The sequence below is a fragment of the Leucopleurus acutus genome (genome assembly GCF_964270905.1).
Source record: "Leucopleurus acutus genome assembly, chromosome: 1".
In the NCBI taxonomy this organism is placed as follows: domain Eukaryota; kingdom Metazoa; phylum Chordata; class Mammalia; order Artiodactyla; family Delphinidae; genus Leucopleurus; species Leucopleurus acutus.
The window spans coordinates 170,828,589-170,852,129 of NC_139142.1; the positions used below are offsets into that span (position 1 = coordinate 170,828,589).

Genomic DNA, 23,541 nt, shown 5'->3' on the forward strand with positions numbered 1-23,541 from the left:
AGAATATCAAGCTACTAATTTCCTAGTGTGACTTTTTAGAGGATCTCTTACATTTAGGGCAGCCATAGATACTAGACTGTTTTGACAGGAGACTGGACTTAGGAAATGAATAACAGAAAGGAAAGGGATGGAGAAGCTTGAACCCCTTTAGTTTTTTTAAATAAATTTATTTATTTTATTTATTCATTTTTGGCTGTGTTGGGTCTTCATTGCTGAGTGGGGGCTTTCTCTAGTTGTGGTGAGTGGGGTCTACTCTTTTTTGAGGTTCACCGGCTCTAGGCGTGTGGGCTTCAGTAGTTGCAGCACGCGGGCTCAGCAGTTGTGGCTCGCAGGCTTAGTTGCTCTGTGGCATGTGGGATCTTCCCGGACCAGGAATCAAACCCCTGTCCCCTGCATTGGCAGGCTTATTCTTAACCACTGCACCACCAGGGAAGTTCCTAAAATGATCCATTTTAAAGTGAACAATTTAGTGACGTTTAGTATCTTCACAATGGTGTGCAGCCACCACCTCTATGTGGTTCCAAAACGTTTTCATCACAAAATAAAAGCCTGTACCTACTAAGCAGTTACTCCCCTCTCCTCTTAGCCTCCGGCAATCACCAAGTTGCTTTCTGTCTCTGGATTTACTTATTCTGGATATTTCACATAAATGGAATCATACAAGCCTCTTACGTTTGGCTTCTTTCACTTGGCATCATGATTCTGAGGTTCATCCATGCTGTAACATGTATCCGCACTTCCTTTCTATGGCTGAATAATCTTCCACAATTTGTTTATCTCACCATCTGCAGATGGACATTTGGGTTGTTTCCACCTTTTGGCTATTTTAAGTGATGCTGCTGTGAACATTCGTGTGTAAGGATTTGTGTGAGTCCCTGTTTTCAGTTCTTTTGGGCATATACTTATAAGTGGAATTTCTGGGTCATAAGGTAATTCTACATTTACTTTCTTTTTTTTTTTTCTTTTTGGCCGCGCTGCACAGCATGTGGGATCTTAGTTCCCCAGCCAGGGGTGGAACCCGTGCCCCCAGCAGTGGAAGTGGAATCTTAACCACTCGAGTGCCAGGAAAGTCCCTATAGTATTTAACTTCTTGAGGAACTGCTAAACTTTTCACAGGGGTTGCACTGTTTTACAATCCTGCTAGCAGTGTATAAGGGTTCTAATTTCTCCACATCCTTGAATTTAAAACTTTAAATACTGCATTAGGGCTTCCCTGGTGGCGCAGTGGTTGAGAGTCCGCCTGCCGATGCAGGAGACACGGGTTCGTGCCCCCGTCCGGGAAGATCCCACATGCCGCGGAGCGGCTGGGCCCGTGAGCCATGGCCGCTGAGATTGCGCGTCCGGAGCCTGTGCTCCGCAATGGGAGAGGCCACAACAGTGAGAAGCCCGCGTACTCCCCCCCAAAAAAACCAACCAAAAAAAAACTGCATTAATCACTTACAGGATGAGGAAGTGGCCTCTCTTTGAAACATTTTCTTCTTTCACATGTTAAACTTTCTCTTTCACACAGAGCCTACCTATGAAAGTGACAAGGAGGAAGGATACTATCAAGTGATGCAAACAGAAATTCCACCAGCCTCCAGATACCATGTGTCATATTACGCGAAGCTGCGTGAGTTTGTGCTTCAGACTGCCTTGGTCACTTCCAGGTGAACAAGCTCAAGACTTTGCTCTCCAGCAGGAAGAAGATGACCGACAGCGAGTTTGGCTATATTCACATGCTGGCCCAGGACTACCTGAAGTACGTCTTGCAGATACCGCAACCTGGATCTGGTCCAAGCAAAACATCCAGGGTGTTACAAGACGTTGCTTTCTCAGTCCAAAACGAAGTTGAAAAGAATTTGAAACCATGCTTGGACAATATTGATGTTGTGTCCATAGACACCGCCAGAACAATATTCAACCAAGTGATGGAAAGGGAATTTGAAGATGGCATCGTTAACTGGGGAAGGATTGTGACCATATTTGCATTTGAAGGCATTCTCATCAAGAAACTTCTAGGAAGGCGAATTGCCCCAGATGTGGACACTTACAAGGAGATTTCTTACTTTGTTGCAGAGTTCATAACCAAAAACACAGGAGAATGGATAAGGCAGAATGGAGGCTGGGTATGTGTGATGGAAATATTCTTCGTTGTTCTTTACTTTGAAATAGGAATTGACAGTTTCCTTGCTGATTAAAAAAAAAAAAAACTACATAAGGATTATATTTTCCTTGGGTAGTTTGTTTTAAAAGTTTTAAAATTTTAAAATAAAATTTCTAGCTCATTTCCAATGAATCTTAAAACTTTATAGTTGGAAAACTCTTGTGGTTTCAGTTTTTATTCCTAACCATGTAAATTGCAGGAGTGAGTTTTGGGGATTAATAAAAGATGCACCTCCCTAATGCATCTTTAGAGTCAGAGTCTAGTCTGAGACTTAGCTCTTGTTAGCGTTGTCATGACAATGTAGAATTAGTACAGAAAGAGTTGGTATTAGATGCTGTTATATTTAGATATTATGTTACAAAAGACAGGTGTAAATTTTTGCAAGTTCATTACTTACAAATTGATTCTTTTTTCAGTTTTCTAATATGACAAATTCTGGCTGGTAAAGCTTGGTGACTAAAAAAAAAATAATGTACTGCACCACCAGCAAGAAACTATTCAAGAATCTCCAAATAAAAATTCACTTTATTATCAGTGTCTCAAAAAGCTAAGATCGTGCAGGGAGCCTATATTACAACTCATATTGATAAGGGGCCTTTCGCAGCTGGACCTATATGCTTTTCTTTATATCCCAATACACTGAATACTTATTTTTTACAGCACTTATGTCCTCTCTTCAACACAAACTCTGGCCTCCCCTCTTCCCAGAGCTATCCACTGGTATCAATTCTTTTACATGCAAAACATGCCTGTTGAACATATCCATAGAAAATATACTCAGCACTTCTTTGTAAAAACAATTGTTATAAATTATTAAATACTATGTAACAATACTAATATAATACTAAATAATTTATAGTATTTATAAATTATTTGTATAAATAGTACATGGTATTCTTTTTTTTTCATCCAAGGGCACTTTATTTTTTAAAATTTATTTATTTTTATTTATTTTTGGCTGTGTTAGGTCTCTGTTGCTGTGTGCAGGCTTTCTCTAGTTGGGGTGAGCGGGGGCTACTCTTCGTTGTGGTGTGTGGGCTTCTCATTGCAGTGGCTTCTCTTGTTGCAGAGCACGGGCTCTAGGCGCATGGGCTTCACTAGTTGTGGCACAGGGGTTCAGTAGTTGTGGCTCGCGGGCTCTAGAGCGCAGGCTCAGTAGCTGTGGTGCATGGGCTTAGTTGTTCCACGTTAATAAGTATTTAAAAGAGTACTACAGGGACTTCCCTGGCGGTCCAAGGTTAATGAAGACAACGAGCTTCCACTGCAGGGGGCTCAGTTGCAGCATATTCAAAAAAAAAAAAAAAAAAAGTACTACATACATATACGCTGTTGTATGTAAATGCTGTTGAATGGTTATTTCTAGCTGATGGATATTTATTTAGTTCCAGAGCTATCACAAACAATACTTCATTGAATATCTTTAATCATGTCTTCCCTTGTGTGTGTGTTTTTCTAGGATGGATATTGGGACATAGAATTGCTAGGTCATGGTGTAAACACTTTTTAAAATTTACTAGATTCTTGTCCTCCAAAGTGGTTCTACCAAGTCATGCTCCCGTCACAGCTTGTTCAAATATCCCACACTTCCTCCCTTCCCGGCTGACTAACATTAGGTTATAGTAGTCTGTCATAGTTTCCCTATTCCGCTGGCTTAAAAATATATACCTAATTTATCTTGTTTTAATTCTTGTTTCCTTGATTACTAGTGAGGTTAAACATCTTTTCATATTGAGCGTCTTTACATATGTTTATTGACCATTTGTAATTCTTATTCAGAGAACTGCCTATTTATATCCTTTGCTGTTTTCCTATTATTTTGTCTTTTTCTCACTGATTCGTAGGAATTCTTGGAATATTCTGGACACAAATTATTTTTATATATGTGGTAGATATCTTCTAATTTGTTGTCTTTTAAAACTATAGATGTCTTCGGTGCTTATGTCTTAAACGTTGATGAAATCTTTTACTTGATGTTTTTTGCATTTTGTTGAGGTCTTCCTGCATAACGTTAGGGCTTACTGCAGCCACTCCCCTTTCTCCATCACCTTTTCTTCCTGGAACTCAGCCTGACTTGGGGCTAGACAAAGCATGTGAGATATTTGGTCGTGTTTTTTTCTGGTTGCTGTGGAAAGCTATACTGAAGGACGGGTGGAAATTTCAGCTATTACGCTGTGTAGGTTTCAAGTGAAGGCAGAAGTTTGTTAGCACAGAGGCCCACGTATGAGCATACTAGTTTACAAGCTCTGCATGAGTTTGCACTGTATTTGGAACACCCAGAAAATGAATAAACGTTACTGAAAATTTTAACTTCTTAACAATAAATTTTGTAAGCTCCTGGAACTCATAATTAGTGGAGGGTGTGGAATTGTCTCTGAGAAAGTCTAGAAGTGTACTCATCTTTTGGGGGTGGTACAGGTGTAAGTGTGAGTGAGTATGGCAGGATATAAACACACATGTGCCCCCCCCCCCCACATCAGCCTTCACCAAGTCCTTATGTAGGTTTTAAGCTCTCGACTTTTCCACTTGAACAGCTTAGGCAGAATAGAAATGCCCTTTAAGATGTCATTTCAAAGCAACCTCAATATTCCTTTCCCAGCTCATAGGAGACACTGAATCTGTTCAAGACGGGCAGTGCTTTTGTGAATCAGTACAGACCAGCATGGCAAACCAGTATCTTCTTTGCATACTGATGCTGCCAAATCTGCTCGAATGAATGAACCTACTCTTGACTGACTTACTTCCAGGGAAAGGGTGCAATCCCATGCCTGTGCTAGTGGAGTCAGGTGGCCCATAGGAAGAGAGGAAGATGAGGAGGCATTTTACAACTTCATCAAGAAGCAAGCACCAACTTCTGACTTTCTACCGTCCTGGAAAACTCTCCAAAAAAATCACTGCTCTCTTGTCCTGTCCACAGTCATTCATATGTGCTTGTCATTGGCTCCAGATTAAAGATGCATGCCTATAATAAGAGATGAGAGGGGCATTTCACCTACAACTAGAGAGTACCCATATTTAATTAAATTTTAAGTGTGCCCAGAGATTTTATGAAAACTTTTGGATCAAGAATGTGGTATGTGAGGACAGCAGAGATAATAAGAGCACCAACTCTGAATCAGACGGACCTGAGTTCATTTCATGCTTACTACCTGTGTGATGTAAACAAGTTATTTAACTTCCCTAAACCTCATGTGTAAAATGGGGAGACTATTGCCGTCTATCTCCCAGGACTGGTGTAAGGATTAAATCAATTAATATTATATATAAAGCACCCAGAACACAGTTTCTACAAATAAGAACTCAATACAAGCTTAGAGCTATTGTTATTATTAGTAGTAGTATTGCCTAACTTCCCTGAATAGATTTAATCTCCAGAAATTATATCATCAACTATAGTTAGATATTAGCCACCATCTAAAACAGATGCCCTAAAGGTTAAAAAATAAGACCAGTGTATCAAAAATGGGGTCATAATCTCATAAATTAGATTATTTATGAGATTAAGTGAGTTACTTTCCTTCCTTTCTTCCTCCCCTTTTTCCTTCCCTCCCTCCCTTTCTCGCTTCTTTTCTTTCTTTCCTTTTTTTCTTTGCTGCTTCTCATCTCGCTTTCTATTCCTCTTCCACATTTACCGTTATTTCCTCCTGTCCCTCTGCCAATTTGACGTGCTGAAAACGAATAGGCTCTCATAGATCTCACAGGAGAGCTAGTGCTATTTGTTTTTATCAGTCTTTGGCATTCATGAGGAAAGCCTGGTTCTTAAAAACCATCAGAATGTGCCTGAGATGAAATTCATCTCACCCCTTGGGATTGCCTTTCCTTTGCAGCTAGGTGGCTTTCTTACTTTTGCCTTCTTCAGTTAAGCATTCTCCTGTGCCTGTGCTGGTTGAGTGGAAAGGACACTCAGCCCTCAGCTCCACACGGGAGGAATCATGTCTACCTAATGCACCACCGAATACTGCATGCTTGGCCCAGGGCCTATGGTATAGAAGGTAGCCAACAAATATTTGTTGATGGAGTGATTGAATGAACTAGCATAGAAACTGAAATTTGAACTCTGGTTTTCCCATTCACTAGAAGTGTGATCTTGAGTGAGTTTCAGAAGTAACTTGAAACTCAAATTCCTAATATAATAAATATAATAAATATTATATTATGTTATATGTAATATATAATGAAGACAGTAATATGTACCTTAGAAGGGAAGTTAAAAGATTAAAGGACATTTCTGTAAGAGTGCTTTGTAAACTGTCAGATATTAATACAACTATGAAGGTTATATGGGAAATTCCAGAAAGTTTAAATATGTTATTCTTAAAACTACTCTAATACCAAAAGAAAGCCCCTTTTGAAAGTAGGGATGTACAGTCAGAATTGGTGCTTTCCAAGTGACCAGTATATTAAAGCGTGAGTCATAAGAGTTAGGCAAAGTAGGTTGTATTTTTTTATGATCGTCTTGCTTTAAATAATGGTCTGGTGAAGGCAAATAAAAGGACATACACAGGCATGTAGACGACTGACTAAGTATTCAATCCGGCAAAGGCATCTCCAAAAGGCGTAAACATCTAGCAGCAATGTAATACAATCTCAAGAATTCTTACATATCCTTTGATTAAATAGATTTGGGGGCCAGATTCGTCTTGTATTTCTTTTGAATTTTAACTTGAGATTTAAAAATCATTTAATGAAAACTAAGGTGAAACATAGTTCAAGTCTTCCTGTGGGTCCTTCAGGAAACCTAAGTTCAGCTCTCTAACTTTGGGAGTCACCCGTGACCCCTTTCCCTCATACCCTCTGTCCAACTCATCAGCAAATTCTGTTGGGGGCACCTTTGAAATACTGCATATCCAGTGCCTCCAGGCAACTTTCTTCTCTCACTTGACTATGTCAAGAGCCTCCTATCAGTGTCCCTACTTCCATGCTTGCCCTGCGATGGTCTGTTCTCCACATAGCAGTCAGAGTGATTTTTTAAACAACTTGCCTCACTTATTCCATGTTAACACTTTCAGTGTCTACAGAATATCGCTCCAGTTTTATGCATCATAATTTACGTAAGCCACGCCCAACTGTTAGACATTTGGGTTGGTTTCTGTTTTCCCTTCTTAGAAATAATGCTTCAATACTGAACATGAAGATGGTTTTCCCCCCACATTTTAGAAGACCACCTCATGATCACTTTCTAACACTAGAATGATTGGTTCATATATGAGTATAATTACACTACTTATACATATTGGAATACATATTGCTTTCAGAAGGTTTGTATCAATGGGACAATGTCACAACTTTACCAGCATTGGGCGGAACCATTAGATATAATTTTGAGGGTTTAATAGGCTTAAGATAACAAGGTCAATTTAATAGGTCTAAAAAACAGTAACATATATTAAAATGTGAATTTATTTAACTGCTAGTAATGTGGAATTTTTTCCCATATACTTTTTTAAAGACAATTCTATTTTTTTATACAGCAGGTTCTTATTAGTTATCTATTTTATATATATTAGCGTATATATGGCAATCCCAACCTCCCAATTCATCCCACCCACTCTTCCCCCCATATACTTGTTAATGATTTATATTTCTCTTTTTAACAGCCTTTGCCTTTTTTTTTTTTTTTTTTTTTGGTACGCGGGCCTCTCACCGCTGTGGCCTCTCCCGCCGCGGAGCACAGGCTCCGGACGCGCAGGCTCAGCGTCCATGGCTCACGGGCCCAGCCGCTCCACAGCATGAGGGACCCTCCCGGACCGGGGCACGAACCCGCGTCCCCTGCACCGGCAGGCGGACCCCCAACCACCGTGCCACCAGGGAAGCCCAGCCTTTGCCTTTTTTAACTATTAAGGGCTTGATGATTTTTCTCTTACATTTCAACGAACTCTTTCACGGCAAATGTAAATAGTCTCCTGGTCTGTTGTTCTTTAGTTTCTTATCGTTTTAAAAAAACTTTCATCTTCATATTGCTGAATTTGTCAGTTTTTTCCTTTGTTCACGCTTTAATATTTATTCATTTATTTATTTATTTTGGCTGCGCCCGGTCTTAGTTGTCGCATGCGGGTTTCTTAGTTGTGACATGCATGCGGGATCTAGTTCCCCGACCAGGGATCGGACCCGGGCCCCCTGCATTGGGAGCACGGAGTCTTACCACTGGACCACCAGGAAAGTCCCTCCTTTGTTCATGCTTTAGTTTAGAACTTTAATATATATGAGGATGACATATTATCTGCCTAATTGTAATAGATGGTGATCATTGTAACAATAATAAAAATCATTTTAGAGTGCCCCATTAACACGGGGTTTGTGAAAATTCTAGGAAGGAGAGCACTGAAGTGCATGCACACCTAGAATGTACGGGAAATGTGTGAGTGTGTTAAGGGCAGGGGACAGAGGAAGAAGAGAAGGGGCAGTCTGTCTCCTGTGTTAGCATGTGACAGCATGCATCTCCCAGCATGACTCCACACTTCACACAGAGGGTTAGTGGACGCTGGCTTTCTTGCTCAGTCTTTTCAATGGAAAATCCACCTGACTGGTGTTTGTCTGCGCTGCCAGTGATGCTCAAAATGACAATTCCAAGGCACTACAGAGTTCTCTGTCAAAGAAATATGCTTGGTTTACATTTTGATGTTAGTCACACTAGACTGTGAACTACTTGAAGGCATTTGTAACCCCCAGAAATGGAACTTGCTGGAGGTAGAGCAAATGTTTACAGGACGAACATTAAAAAAAAATTATTTTAACTATTTTCTAATCTTCTTGGTGGTGGTTTGAAAATTTACGGAGTGAAAAGAACGGTGTCTGCATCCCAGTAGAGGTCCAAGCACTAAGAAGTCAGGTAACCTTATGTAACTTATTTTTTTCTGGACCTCAGTTTCCTCATTTGTGAAAATAAGAGAGGGCATTAGGCCGGGTGATCTCATAGGTACTTTTCAGTGAGGATGCTCTATAAGAATAGATTATAAATTAATTACATACAGTGTCCGGTTTATACTCTTATTTTAAAAAAAAAACATGTCTAATCAAAAAGAGAATGAACTGTAATGGAAACCACAATGTTCTCACAGGCTCAGAGGCACTGATTTAATCTCGCTTTACTGTTGAGTCCTTATGACTCTCAGCACAATGGGGTTTACAAATATAAATCCATATTTCAATACCAGACATTTGAAAGAAAAAGAGGGAAAAAAAAGATAGATTTTCTGTCCTCTAGAGCTATGCCATCCAATAGAGCAGCCACTTGTCACCTGTGACCCTTGAACAGTTGCAGTGTGGCTGGTCTGAATTAAGAGATGCCCTAAGTACAAACACACATTGGGTTTTAAAGATTCAGTACAAAAAAAAGTAAAATATCTTGTTTCCATATTGATTACATATTGAAATCATAACAGTTTATTTATTTACTCATTCATTCATTCATTTATTTTTGGCTGTGAGGCAGGCAATGCGGGATCCTAGTTCAGCAAGCAGGGATCGAACCCACGCCCCCTGCAGTGGAAGTGCAGAGTCTTAACCACTAGACCGCTAGGGAACTCCCCAAATCACAACATTTTAGATGAACTAAATATATTTGAAAAATTAATTTTGCCTCTTTTTACTTTTAAAAATGTGGCCACTGGGAATTCCCTGGCGACCCAGTGGTTAGGACTCTGCGCTTTCACTGCAGAAGGTGTGGGTTCAATCCCTGGTTGGGGAACTAAGATCCCGCCAAAAAAAAAAAAAAATGTGGCTACTAAAAAAAATTACATAGGAAGCTCGCACTATATTTTTATTGGACAGCGCTGTCTGGAATGGGAGATAGAGAATGATAGAGAATGGGAGATAGAGAATGATAGAGAATGATAATAGGATGAATAGAATAAAACTGGTGAAAGTACAGAGAAGATTGACTACCTGCATTATTTAAATGAAAGTTTCTTTGCTTTTCATTCCAGCAAACTTAGTCTCCACTAATTGTTAAAATGTTAAATTTGTTCTCTCATAGGAAAATGGCTTTGTAAAGAAGTTTGAACCCAAATCTGGCTGGCTGACTTTTCTGGAAGTTACAGGAAAGATCTGTGAAATATTATGTCTCCTGAAGCAGTACTATTGACCAAAAAGGACACTCCATATTGTGAAATCTGCCTAATTTTCTTGAATCGTACAAGAAGCACTTGCCAACACTTACTTCTACTTCTAAACAAATAACTTTGATGATATAACTTGACATTCCAGAGTTATGGGAATTTTGTCCCCATTTTAATGAATAAATTGTATGTATTTGTTTCTATACGTAATTTGTGTCCTGCCTGCGGGTCCAACAAAAGGGTAAAGCTCAATACAGGGTACAGAGATTGAATTAAGAGAATGATGACCAGGAAGGTGATGTCTTTGGCAGATTCTCTTAAGGGTGTGTCCATTACCCAAAAATCATTTTCGGTGTCACCAGTCTAGACTGATGATGGGTGAGGTCTTCTTCCCATGTACCTCTGGGCTCCAAGCTTTCTGGAGTCCCCAGTGCCCCTAGATGCTTACGTAGGGTTTTCCACCAATGCCCTCTCTGCCACACTTTAGAGTTGCCATGTAAAGTTGACGAATATGGCAACCAGATATGGAGGAGACTCCGGGATAGTCTGAACAAAGACAGGTAAACGATTCAACATTGGGCCGCTGTTAAACTCTCTATTTAAAAATTTCACAAAGTAGAAAATTATGTCATTTATTAGCCCCTGGGTTCTGATTTTTAGGTCAGCAAATCTGGTTGCAATATGGGAGCACGGTACCCTGTTCTCGACTTTCCCACTCTTCCTTTTCCTCCCTCAATACAATATCTGCCCCACTGGGGCTTGCTTTTCCTTTCCTAGGAAGTTGTTGATTGATCCAATAAAGAAACCAGAGCGTTCCCTCCCCAGCAACCCCCTTCAGGGTATGGGCATTTTCACAGGGGCTTTCAGTTAATTCATGCTTTACCTCTCATAGTGATTCTTAACGGTGGGGATTAGGACTTTGGGGCAAGTCAGCAGGGAAATATTTTTGACAAAAGTTGCTTTGGTTACTTATCAAATCACATCTGAGAGGCAACTACCTAGGCCACCTGGGCTTGTGTCTGCAGGAGGCAGGGAGCATTTTCTTCTTCCTCCTTCAGCCAAGTGCCTCCCCTCCCCCTTCTGAAATGTGTTACGTTTTAATTCATTTTTGCATTAATCAGAGCTAAGTGGTGGGAATGAATAGTCATGAACGGACATAAACAGGAAGCATGTGTAAGGGTACTGCTACCTAGAATACACTTGCACAAGAAACCACAAACCCTGGCTTTTACACTGCCATGATCTATTTAACAAAGTGACACTGGGATATCACTGACCATTTCTGGCTTGGTTGGTGACCTGGTCTTTCAAAGTGCAGCTCACTGTGTATTCTGTTTAGCACTTTGCTTAAAAGAAAAAAGACTTTTATGAACCTCAACTCCTACCTCAAGCCAAACACAAAAATGAAAGTGAAAACAGATCACAGGCCTAAATGTTAACTATAAAACTCCAAGAGGAAAACACAGGAGAAAATCTTCACAACCTTGGAGTAGGCAAAGATTTCTTACCTACAACACAAAAAACCTGAACCAGAAAAGAAAAAAAATGGTAATTTAGAAATCACCAAAATTTTAAAATTCTTTTTAAAAGACACAGTTAAGCACTCAAAGAGAGGGTATGTGAATTATATTTCAATAAAGCTGTTTTAAAAAAAAATCTCAAAGCAAGCCATGGAATGAGAGATAATATATGTCACATTATTATCTGACAAAGGACTTGTATCCAGAATAAATATAATACTCGTACAATTCGATAACAACAAGACCATCAACCTAATTTAAAAATTGGCAAAAGGGCTTCCCCAGTGGCGCAGTGGTTGAGAGTCCGCCTGCCGATGCAGGGGACACGGGTTCGTGCCCCGGTCCGGGAAGATTCCACATGCCGCGGAGCGGCTGGGCCCGTGAGCCATGGCCGCTGAGCCTGAGCGTCCGGAGCCTGTGCTCCGCAACGGGAGAGGCAACAACAGCGAGAGGCCCGCGTACCGCAAAAAAAAAAATTGGCGAAAAATTGGAACACACTTCACACACAAAAGTAGATGGTCAACAGACATGGAAAAGATGCTGGACACCATTAATCATGAGGGAGATGCAAATTAAAACCACAATGAGACCACTGCACATCCTCCAGGATGGCTAAAATAAAAGAGACTAATAATACCACCCTTGAGGAAGATGTGGAATAACTGGAACTCTCATCCACCACTGGTGATAATGGTAAACTGTACAACTGCTTTGGAAAACAGATCGGCAACTTCTCATATAGTTAAACACATACTTGCTGTAGGACCCAGCAACTCCACTCTTAGGTATTTATTCAAAAGAAATAAAAACAGAGGGACTTCCCTGGTGGAGCAGTGGTTAAGAAGCCACCTGCCAATGCAGGGGACATGGGTTTGAGCCTTGGTCCAGGAAGATCCCACATGCCACGGAGCAACTAAGCCCATGCGCCACAACTACTGAGCCTACGCTCCTGAGCCCGCGAGCCACAACTACTGAAGCCCGTGCGCCTAGAGCCTGTGATCTGCAACATGAGAAGCCACTGTAATGAGAAGGTAGCGCACCACAACGAAGAGTAGCCCCTGTTCACTGCAATTAAAGAAAGCCCACATGCAGCAATGAAGACCCAACACAGCCAAAAATAAATAAATAAATAAATTTATTTTTAAAAAAATCACTTCCTTACTCTATGGCCCTACAATTTGTTCCAGGCCCATCTTGTTCCTGCCTCAACTCTAGAATCAAGAAGCCCTGGTTGTTTATCAGAGAATATTTAGAAATCAAGATCTGGATGCTAGATTTCATTGCTACTGCAGTGTCACTGCTTCTGGCCCTCTCCCAAACAGAGCTAGGAAATATATGTGTGCTTTTAACATACATATCTCTATTTATTTCTGTATCTATCCATTTGTTTATATATTTAAAATCATGGGTTCATACTGACACTTCGTTTCTTTTTTTGGAGTATAGTTGATTTAAAATGTTGTGTTAGTTTCAATACTGACACTTCTAATTATCCAGCACCACAGGGTTCATTCCCCAATTCCCTCTTTCTTTATGTGTAACTTGTTTTTCCAACAAGGAGAAACCTGACTCATTATCCATAATATCTTTCCTTATTTGTTCAATTCTAGAATAAAGTCGCTTCACAATTGTTAATATACACCCCTGTGAAAAATAAACGTACCAACTAGAGTGCAATATTTGTATAAAGTTATTTTTGTCTTTGGCCTTACAGTATACAGTCAAAATACTGTTTTCCAAACTTACTTTAGTTTTTTTTCTTCTCCACCCACTTGTTGTGGTTATGCTAATCACTGACAATACAGTTCAGTTTGTTTGTCCCTGCTTGTATTCTATTTTGGCTTCTCTCCACACCCTTCTTGTATGTATATGTAGAACATTATAAGGGTTCCCATTTCCCCACACCCTTGTCAACATTTATCTCTTGTTTTTTTGACTATAGCCACCCTAGTAAGAAGTGGTACCTCTCTGTGGTTTTGATTTGGATTTCTCTAATGACTAATGGTGATCTTTTTAAGTGCTTATTGGTCATTTGGATATCTGATGTGGAGAAATGTCTATTCAAGTCCTTTGCGCATTTTTAATTGGATTATATATATATATTTTTAATTGTTGAGTTTGAGTTCTTTATATATTTTAGATACAAGTCCCTTGTCAGATATATGACTTGTGTGAATATTCTGTCCCAGTCTGTAGGCTGTCTTTTCATTTTCTTGATAGTGTCCTTTGATGCACAAATGTTTTTAATTTTGATGAAGTCCAATTTACTTTTCCTTTCTTGCTTGTGGTTTTGGTGTTATAAGAAACCACTGCCGAAGCCAAGGTGATGAAGATTTATGCCTATGTTTCCTTCCAAGAGTTTCATTTTTGCTCTTATATTTAGGTCTTTGATCTACTTAGAGTTAACTTTTGCATGTAGACATTTAGTTGTCCCAGCATCATTTGTTAGAAAAGACTATTCTTTACCTATAGAATTATCTTGGTACTTTTGTCAAAAAAAAAAAAAAATCGACTATAAATGTAAAGGCTTATTTCTGGACTCTCAATTCTATGACATTTTCCTATCTATCTTTAAGCAAATTCCATACTGTCTTGATTACTGTAACTTTGTAGTAACTTTTGAAGTTGGAAAGTGTGAGTTTTCCAACTCTGTTCTTCTTTTTCAAGGTTGTTTTGGTTATTCTGGGTTCCTTACATTTCCATATGAATTTTAGGATTGGCTTATTGATTTCTGCAAAAAGGCCAAATTTGATAGGGACTGCATTGATTCTATAGATTAATTTGTGGAGTACTGCTATCTTAAAAATACTAAGTCTTCCGATCTATAAACATGAGCTGTCCTTTCACTTATACAGGTTTTCTTTCTTTCAACAATGCTATGTTGCTTTCAGAAGTTTAACTCTCCCTTTGTTAAATTTATTCCTAAGTATTTTATTTTTCTAATGCTCTTGTAAATGGAATTGTTTTTTAAATGTCAGATTATTCATTGTTAGCATACAGAAATCTGTATTAGAGTTCTTCAGAGAAACTGAACCAGTAGGATATATATCTTATATCTTATTATATATACCTGATAATATATCTCCTATTAATATTATTTCCTGATATATGTGTGTGTGTATATATATATATATATATATGTGTATGTATTGATACAGAACAAATAGACAATATCCATCTATAAAGAGAATATAAAGAATTGGCTTATGTGATTACGGAGGCTAGTCTGTTCTATGTCTCCTTCTGTTCTTTCTATCCTATTCCACTGGGCCACTGTATATTCAAGTGGCAGTACCACACTGTATATTCAAGTGGCAGTACCACACTGTTTATTTTCTCTAAACTTCCAACAATTTCAGTTTATTTTCTTTACCCACCGAATTATTAACTTTCTCACCTTTTCATCAGATTACTGAGCCTTTCTCCACGCCTAGTTATTCCCTTGAGCTACTATCCTCTCTCCTCCCAATCCAGGTCACATGCCCTGCAAGAAGAAAAAATTCTTGGTGTCTCCACTTCCTCAAGTCTTCAGTTTCTGAAGGAACAGAACTTTCTTTTTTTTTAAATTTCATTTTATTTTTTTGGCCATGCGGCATGTGGGGTCTCAGTTCCCCCACCAGGGATGAACCCGCACCCCCTGCTTTGGAACCGTTGTCTTAACCACTGGACCGCCAGGGAAGTCCCGAAACAGAACTTTTATAGTAGGAGCAAGTTCCAGTTATTCTACAGTGAAAATATTGTTCGACCTTGAGCCTGTAATGAACTAACTTTCAGTCCTGAGTTCTCCAGAGGTGAACAGAAGAGACATGCTGATAGTAAGAGAAAATCACTTGCTTCATCAAGCATCTGTCCCGACCATCGGCAGTAAACCAGCTCCCTCCCAGCTACTGGAAAAGAAAAAGAGGAAGGCGTTATTACAGACAAAAAAAAGTCATCTTCCCTTTAGCTAACAGGTCTGTGTATCGTGTAAATTTCTCTATTCGGCCTGCCTTTGCCTTTTCAGGCCCCAGAGAGCCCCAGTACTACACGACACGTGGCACCCAGGGAATCCTGAGTCTTTATATAACTCCTTCCAGTAGTACCGCCGGCCCAGGGAGGTCAGGCGTGCAGATCTGTCACGGCTGCCCTCGACTTGCTGGGGGAGGGGCGTACATTGACCGCGAAGGCTGCACGTAGTTCGGGTACCAAGGGCGGGAGGCGTGGTGCGCCCGGCGACCCGGAAGCGGGGGGCCAGCGGTCCCAGCGGCCTGCGGACGGGACCCGGATCGCACCCGCGAGATGGCGGCGGCGGCCGTGAGCAGCGCCAAGCGGAGCCTGCGGGCCGAGCTGAAGCGGCGTCTGCGGGCGCTGAGCGCCGAGGAGCGGCTGCGCCAGTCCCGCCTCTTGGCCCAGAAGGTGGGAGAACGCGACAACAGCCACCGTAACGCCGGACCCGGAAGCCTCCAGGCCTGCGGATCTGCGCAGGCGCAAGCCTCCGGAGCGCGCAGTCCGCCCGGCGCGCGCACGTCCGCCCGGCGCGCGCACGTCCTCTGAGGGCGCGCAGTGTTCCTCTGAGGGCGTGCAGTGTTCCCCTCAGCGCGCGCAAGTCCAGTTGTGGGTGTTGGAACGCTGTTGGGTTCAGTGTTCGCGCCGTGGAGAGTTATGGGGTTTGTGAGGGAGAGGATGGAAGTGGGTGACAGACTGCTGAGGTAAGAGCAGCGTGAGAGCAGAAAGATCTGGAGGGGGAGACGGGCGGACAGCTGAGCGCCAGTGTGCCTTCAGTGAGTCTTAGAGTCTTAATGAATTACAGGGGACTTCCCCCCGGCGGTCCGGTGGTTAGGGCTCAGCGCTCCCACTGCAGGGGGCGCGGGTTGGCCCCCTGGTCGGGGAACTAAGATCGCACATGCCACGCAGCGCGACCAAAAAAAAAAAAAAAAAAAAATAGAGTCCAGTCATTGCAGTAAATTGAACAGAGAAAGATGCAATTACTTCAGACGAGGGAGCCCAAAATGGGGTGCAGAGATGCTCAAGGATGGAAGCCCTTCAGTGAGCCTGTGGAGGGCAGAGCCCTGTCTTCGTAGCCTCAGGGCCTAGCCTTCTCATCACTCAGTAGGTGAACATTAAATGCTTTTTTGAATTAATGAAAGAACTGATTCTCATACTTAGGCTGCCCAAGAAGATAGGAAGCAGAAGAGAGAAATTAGGGGAATGAGTCCAGTTTCGTGCCTGTTGGTTATAATACCTCGATTTTGTTACTTTCGCAGACTGACTTGTTATATACTACCTTGTAGTATAATACAAGTTCATGTAACGCCAGTTTTCGTATCAGTAAATTGGCGGACAGATCCTGTCCGGAAGGCACGTGTTTGGGAGACTGGTTTTTGTTGGACGCACGAAGGAAAAAAAATTGATGTCCCGTGAATAAGTAAATGTTAGTAATTCTAAGTCAAACTAATGATCCCTCTTCCCCAGCATCCTGTCTCTGACATAGATACCAATGTTATATTCGGAAATTAGCATGGGAGTTCTTTTCCTTGATGTCCCTTGAAATTAGATATGCCGTAAGAATTTCTTAATTATCCTTCACTAGTCTATCATCCATTAGTTTCTCAAATTCAAGGTTCCTATGGGTTAAAGCAAATACAAGCATTTCATTCCCCTCTCCATATACATAGGTGTGCGGGAGGGGATCTATGCAGATGTTAGCTTATTTATTCAAACTCAGTACTTTTAGCTATATGAGGAAGGCATTAGTTACTTTAGTAGATGTAGAGAAGTATAGGGTCTTATCCTTACTCTCTAGGTGCTTAAAGTTTAGCTAATTAATTCACATATATTGAACTCATACTGTGGGCCATACTTTGCTATGTAGTGGGTTGTAGGAATGAAAAAGATAGGCTTATTGGACTTCCCTTGTGGTCCAGTGGTTAAGACTGCACTCCCAATGCAGGGGGCCCGGGTTCGATCACTGGTCAGGGAACTAGATCCTGCATGCTGCAACTAAGAGCCCATATGCCGCAACTAAAAGATCCCACGTGCTGCAACTAAAGACCCAGCGCAGCCAAATAAATAAATATTAGGGTAGGATTTTTACTCTGAAGGAGCAGAGAGTCTTCAAGAGGAAACAGACATGTGAATAAAGAATTGCAGTGCTTTGAGATATAGGGTAAAGGTAAACACCAAAGCTGTAGAAACCTAGCTTAGGGGAGGGGGAATCAGAAGGCTTTCTTTCTATAGGGAGAAGTTTGAGAAATATTTTGTAGTACAAGATGAATTTTGTCAGGTGAAGGGAAGATAGGGTGGGTGAACATGTGCAGGAATATTTTGGCAAGAGAAGGAAAGACAATTTAACATGGGTTTTGGAACTCTTTAGCTCTGGATTTAATCTGGCCCCACTGTGTTTTAGCTGCATATGGCCTTGGACAAGTCTCTAATCTTTCTGAGCCTCTGGTTCCTTATCTATAAAAGGATAATGTCATCCTTGAAGACCTATTGTGAAGGTTAAAGCAGTGTGTTAAGGGATGCATAGAGTGCTTCACATATTTTTGATACATCGTTTAGGAAGAGAATATTGGCAGCATTTTTGGAAAATGAGTTGGGGGTGGAAGAATGAGAAAAAAATACATGGAGACCAGTAAGGGGCTGTTGTGATAATTTGGGTGAGAGGTAATAAAGATGTAAACGAGGGCATGGGCAGTGAAGGTGAGGGGAAAAAGCAGGTGAATGGGAGACTATGTAGTGAGAATCAGCGGGACTTGGCAATTAACTGGATGGAGATGAGAGAGTACTGGAAAAGGGGAGCCACGTATGATTCCAAACTTTAGAGCTGCGGATAAAGGGTTTTGAACATTACGAGGCACAAGGAAGGTAAGAGTTGGAGCAGATTTTGGAGGGGCATGGGGACAATAAAGGTGAGTTCAGTTTGGTTTGTCTATAGTAGATTAGAATTAAAAAAAACTCCAGGTGGGAATAGTAGCCATATAGAGACAGAACCACTGATATCAGTAGATTGACAACTGAGAGCTGGCATCCGACAGAGAAAAATTCAAAAGCAGACCCATGACTCCCAGTAATAAACACATTTTACTCCATACAAATAAATGTACTCATATAAGAAATCTGTTTCACAACCAGGTGTTTGACAACTCTTACTATATACAACAAACTTTAATATTTTCTATTTCATTTGCTGATTGTAACCCACTGTTGACTTCATGACCAACCAATGGATCAAGGCCCAAAATATCAACATACTGGGACTAGAACAATGTTTTGCCATAGTGCACGTTCAATACAGTAAAGGTATTAAATGATGCCTTTCTCCCAATAATTTAAAAAAAGGCAAATTTATTCTTATTGACACAGCACTTTTTTAATAATTTAGAAGTTTATCAGAAAAGTAATGTATGGTAAAGAAATTATACTTTATGCCATATCTTGACTCCTCAACAAATAAGCTGAGGAAATTAGTGCCAAGTACTCATTTTGTTTTCCATTCTATCTGCCAATTTGTGACACCTTTATCGTTATATTTACATTGCCAAGTTTTTATAATATTTGTGCTCTGTTCTGTAACTGTAATAAGTCTACTGAGCATTTTCTGTGCCTGATTTCCAAACTTGAAATTCAAGTAAATAGTATTTACAGTATTGTGGTTATATATATAGTGTTCACTACAGAACCAAATTGTAATATTGAATGTGTAAGAAAAGGATATACAATTCAATGTCACTAGACGTGTGTGGCTAGGAGGGGAATATTTCAAGTGTTAATATCAAATACTTTCTTTTTTCTTATGCTTTATAATTGCTCGAAATTACGGCATTCTTAATTTTCCTATTTGGTGTATAAATTTCTAATTTAGCTCTCTGTTCAAGTTTCCGATTGCCTTTGTTTTTCCTTTTTGGCAAAGTAAGAATATGCCTTATCAATAGATTCTTTTTCATTTTGTTTGTTAAAATAAATCCACTTTCTTCTTGAAAGCACTCTAGTCCACTGCTCCCTCTGGTCTGGTTGACTTTGAGTCTGTGCTATAGCCATTGCCCTGGGGTTCCTCTTTCTCTGCTTTTAAGTTACGGCTGTTTTTTGAATCCAGTATCTTCTCTCTTAGACCTCTTCCTTCCTTCTTCTTTTTCTTTATTTTCTTTCTTTATTTTTGGCTGCGTTGGGTCTTCGTTGCTGTGTGCAGGCTTTATCTAGTTGTGGTGAGCGGGGGCTACTCTTTGTTGGGGTGCGCGGGCTTCTCATTGTGGGGGCTTCTCTTGTTTCAGAGCATGGGCTCTAGCCGCGTGGGCTTCAGTAGTTGTGGCTCGCGAGCTCTAGAGCGCAGGCTCAGTAGTTGTGCGCATGAGCTTAGTTGCTCTGCGGCATGTGGGATTTTCCCGGACCAGGGCTCGAACCTGTGTCCCCTGCATTGGCAGGCAGATTCTTAACCACTGCGCCACCAGGGAAGCCCCTTTTGTTGTTGTTGTTATCTTATTAGATTGTATTCTCAAGTAACTTTTGGGGAGAAAATATCTATGAGGGTAAACTCTTTAATACTTTATACATTAGGAAATGTTTTTACCTGATTGAGAGTTTGAATTTCAAGTTTAAAATTATTTTTCCTTGTTCTGCTCAGCATCCATGACCTCCATTCAATCTGAAGACTGGTATCTTTACCTATTATGTCTTTGATTACTTCTTTTCCTTTCTGCAATTCCTGTTAATCAAATAGTAAAAATCCTAGATTGATCTTCTATGTCTCTTAATATTTTTTATTTTCCCCACGTCTTTGTCTTTTTCCCCTACTTGAGGCTTTCTCCTGAATTGTTTTAATTTTGGTAATGTTAATTTTAATTTCCAGGTATTTTTTAATTCTCTGATTGCTTTCTTTCCAAAGCAGCCTGTTGTTGTTTTATAGATGCATCTATCTTCTTGAACTTGTCTGAGAAAACTAAGTAGAATTTTTAAAAATCCATGTTCTCTGAATTATAATGATCTCACTTTCCTGCTGGATCACTCCACCCACCTCTTCTTTTATTTTCATTTATTTATTTATTTATTTTTATTGGAGTATAGTTGCTTTACACTGCTGTGTCAGTTTCTGCTGTACAGCAAAGTGAATCAGCCATGCTTATACATATATCCTCTTTTTTGGATTTCCTTCCCATTTAGGTCACCACAGAGCACTGAGTAAAGTTCCCTGTGCTATATAGTAGGTTCTCCTTAGTTATCTGTTGCATACATAGTAGTGTATATATGTCAACCCCAATCTCCCAATTCCTCCCACCCCCTCCCCCTTTCCCCCTTGGTATCCATATGTTTGTTCTCTACATCTGTGTCTCTGTTTCTGCTTTGCAAATAAGTTCATCTGTACCATTTTTATAGATTCCACATATATGCATTAATTTGTTTTTCTCTTTTTGCCTTACTTTGTATGATAGTCTCTAGGTCCATCCACATCTCTGCAAATGGCACAATTTCGTTCCTTTTTACGGTTGAGTAATATTCCATTGTATATATGTACCACATTTTCTTTATCCATTCCTCTGTTGATGGACATTTAGGTTGCTTCCATGTCCTGGCTCTTGTAAATAGTGCTACAATGAACATTGGGGTGCATGTGTCTTTTTGAATTATGGTTTTCTCTGGGTATATGCCCAGGAGTGGGACTGCTGGATCATATAGTAGTTCTATTTTTAGTTTTTTAAAGTGCTCTTCTCCATAGTGGCTGTATCAATTCCCCTTTTAAAAAATCCTTCTAATTTGTGTTTTGGCTTTCTAAAATGTTTGATGAACCATTACTGTCTGTACATATTTATGAAGGAAGGTGTGATAGCTAATGGGGATTTCCTTTGCTTTTTTAGTCACTTTGGAATTCCATGGGAAGAATGGATTCTGTCTGACCTACACCCATGTTCCCCAAGTGTTGTGATCTGCTACTCTTTTGTCTGTAAATACTGTCCCATCCACTCTGTCTTGCAGAAACTAGTCAAATCTCTATCCTCTTGTTATCGGGGCTATCATGGCTTTCTTTTTTGTGTGCTTTTTTACTGTCATATAAGTGAGATTTGAGGAAGAAAGAAAGATAAGTGTGTATACATAGTCTCACACTGAATTTTAACTGATGTTTATTACTGCTTATTCAGCTTCTAATTTACTGTGTTCTGCTTTAAACAGAACAAGATAGACATTTAACTTTCCCAGAAAGTACTTGGATGCCAAAAGCCTCAGATCTGCCCAACGTCTGGGTTTCACAGTTCCATTTGCTTTGCTCACTTCAGGCCTGATAATAGCTATGTAACTGCTCGGAAAGGTAGAGTTAACTTCCTTCATTAGCACTGGTTTGGTGTGCTCTATTTACTTAACTTCTGTGTCCCTTTTTATTAGGAATAACTTGACTTTCTGTGCCTGTGTCTTTCTGGCACTCGTATTTATGTCACTTAAAAAAAATAAATTTATTTATTTATTTTTGGCTGCGTTGGGTCTTCGTTGCTGCATGCGGGCTTTCTCTAGTTGTGGCGAGCTGGGGCTACTCTTTGTTGTGGTGCGTCAGCTTCTCATTGTGGTGGCTTCTCTTATTGTGGAGCACAGGCTCTAGGCACACGGGCTTCAGTAGTTGTGGCACATGGGCTCAGTTGTTGTGGCTCGCAGGCTCTAGAGCGCAGGCTCAGTAGTTGTGGTGCACAGGCTTAGTTGCTCTGTGGCATGTGGGATCTTCCCGGACCAGGGCTCGAACCCATGTCCCCTGCATTGGCAGGTGGATTCTTAACCACTGCACCACCAGGAAAGCCCTATAAGTCACTTCTGCAGTAACTTTTCCTTCTTAGCTCGGAGAACGGGGAAGAACAGAAAAGGAAGAAAAAAAAAAGGGGACTAAGAGCTAACTTCTGAGACTGGGGAAGTTCTGAGATTATTAAAATTTCTAATGTGAGCAAAGCTCAGCCCGTTTCTTCTGCCTCATGAATGATTAACCTGAGTACAAAGGGAGTACTTTCCCTGGCGGTCCAGTGGTTAAGACTCCGTGCTTCCACTGCAGGGGTCACGGGTCCAATCCCTAGGCGGGGAACTAAGATCACGCACGCCAGCACGGCCAAAAAATTAATTAATTAATTAATTAAACTGAGAACAAAGGGATGCTTTCCCCCAGGTGCGCCTTCTTTACAACATGGCACTTGCTCTTAGAGGGGCTTTGCCTCTCCAGGATCCCCCTACCTTCCGTCTTCGTGAACATTTTAACATTCATTTGAACAGAAGAGCTTATAGCGGATGGGACGGAGGTGGGTAGAGCTAAGAGAACTGTATGGCATGTTGTCCACCACAGGGAGTTTACAGACTGGCCAGGATGCTACATTTAGGGCACACCAAACAATTAATAATCAAATTATGACAACACATAATTGTTAGGTTGTATAGTGACTCTAAACATAGTAAGGGTTCTCTAGGAGTCAGGAAAAGTTAGGCCTTGAGTTGGACTTAAATGGGTAGAATTTGGCAGGAGAGAAGGCTGACCATCCCGGGAGTAAAGAAGCTTGTGAGAGCTTCAGAGTTAAAATAAAGAAGAGACTCTCGGGGAAGTGGGTGACAGGATTGAAGTCTGCTAGAACGGGTAGATGGGGTTCAAGCTTGGAATTCCTGATGTAGACAGCAGGGCCTCACAGTGACTTTTTTTTTTTTTTACGCGGGCCTCTCACTGCTGTGGCCTCTCCCTTTGCGGAGCACAGGCTCCGGACGCGCAGGCTCAGCGGCCATGGCTCACGGGCCCAGCTGCTCCGCGGCATGTGGGATCTTCCCGGACCGGGGCACGAACCCGCGTCCCATGCATCGGCAGGCGGACTCTCAACCACTGCACCCCCAGGGA

General features: G+C 40.9%; 2 protein-coding genes across 3 annotated transcripts in view; both read left to right on the forward strand.

Annotated features, from left to right (window-relative positions):
- The first annotated feature begins 1,654 nt into the window (after positions 1–1,654).
- Positions 1,655–10,361, forward strand: BCL2A1 (BCL2 related protein A1). The gene is made up of 2 exons (XM_082840614.1): positions 1,655–2,108; positions 10,119–10,361. Exons 1-2 carry the CDS (start codon positions 1,689–1,691, stop codon positions 10,224–10,226), a joined length of 528 nt encoding a protein of 175 aa, XP_082696740.1. The 5' UTR covers positions 1,655–1,688; the 3' UTR covers positions 10,227–10,361.
- A 5,531-nt stretch (positions 10,362–15,892) lies between these two features.
- MTHFS (methenyltetrahydrofolate synthetase) overlaps positions 15,893–23,541 on the forward strand; it is a 52,094-nt gene continuing 44,445 nt past the window's right edge. The window contains exon 1 of one of the 2 annotated variants that reach the window (XM_082853055.1): positions 15,893–16,115. In XM_082853055.1, the coding sequence (XP_082709181.1) occupies positions 15,999–16,115 (117 nt within the window). In that variant the 5' untranslated portion in view covers positions 15,893–15,998. Of the gene's footprint in view, positions 16,116–16,350; positions 16,409–23,541 lie in introns of those variants that run through there. The other variant, XM_082853056.1, reaches the window with a different exon arrangement.

Bases quoted from the DNA above. Each gene is read 5' to 3' on its own strand.
- BCL2A1 (XM_082840614.1), top strand. From the start codon at position 1,689: ATGACCGACAGCGAGTTTGGCTATATTCACATGCTGGCCCAGGACTAC. The intron at 2,109-10,118 runs GTATGTGTGATG...GTTCTCTCATAG, and splicing joins TAAGGCAGAATGGAGGCTGG to GAAAATGGCTTTGTAAAGAA.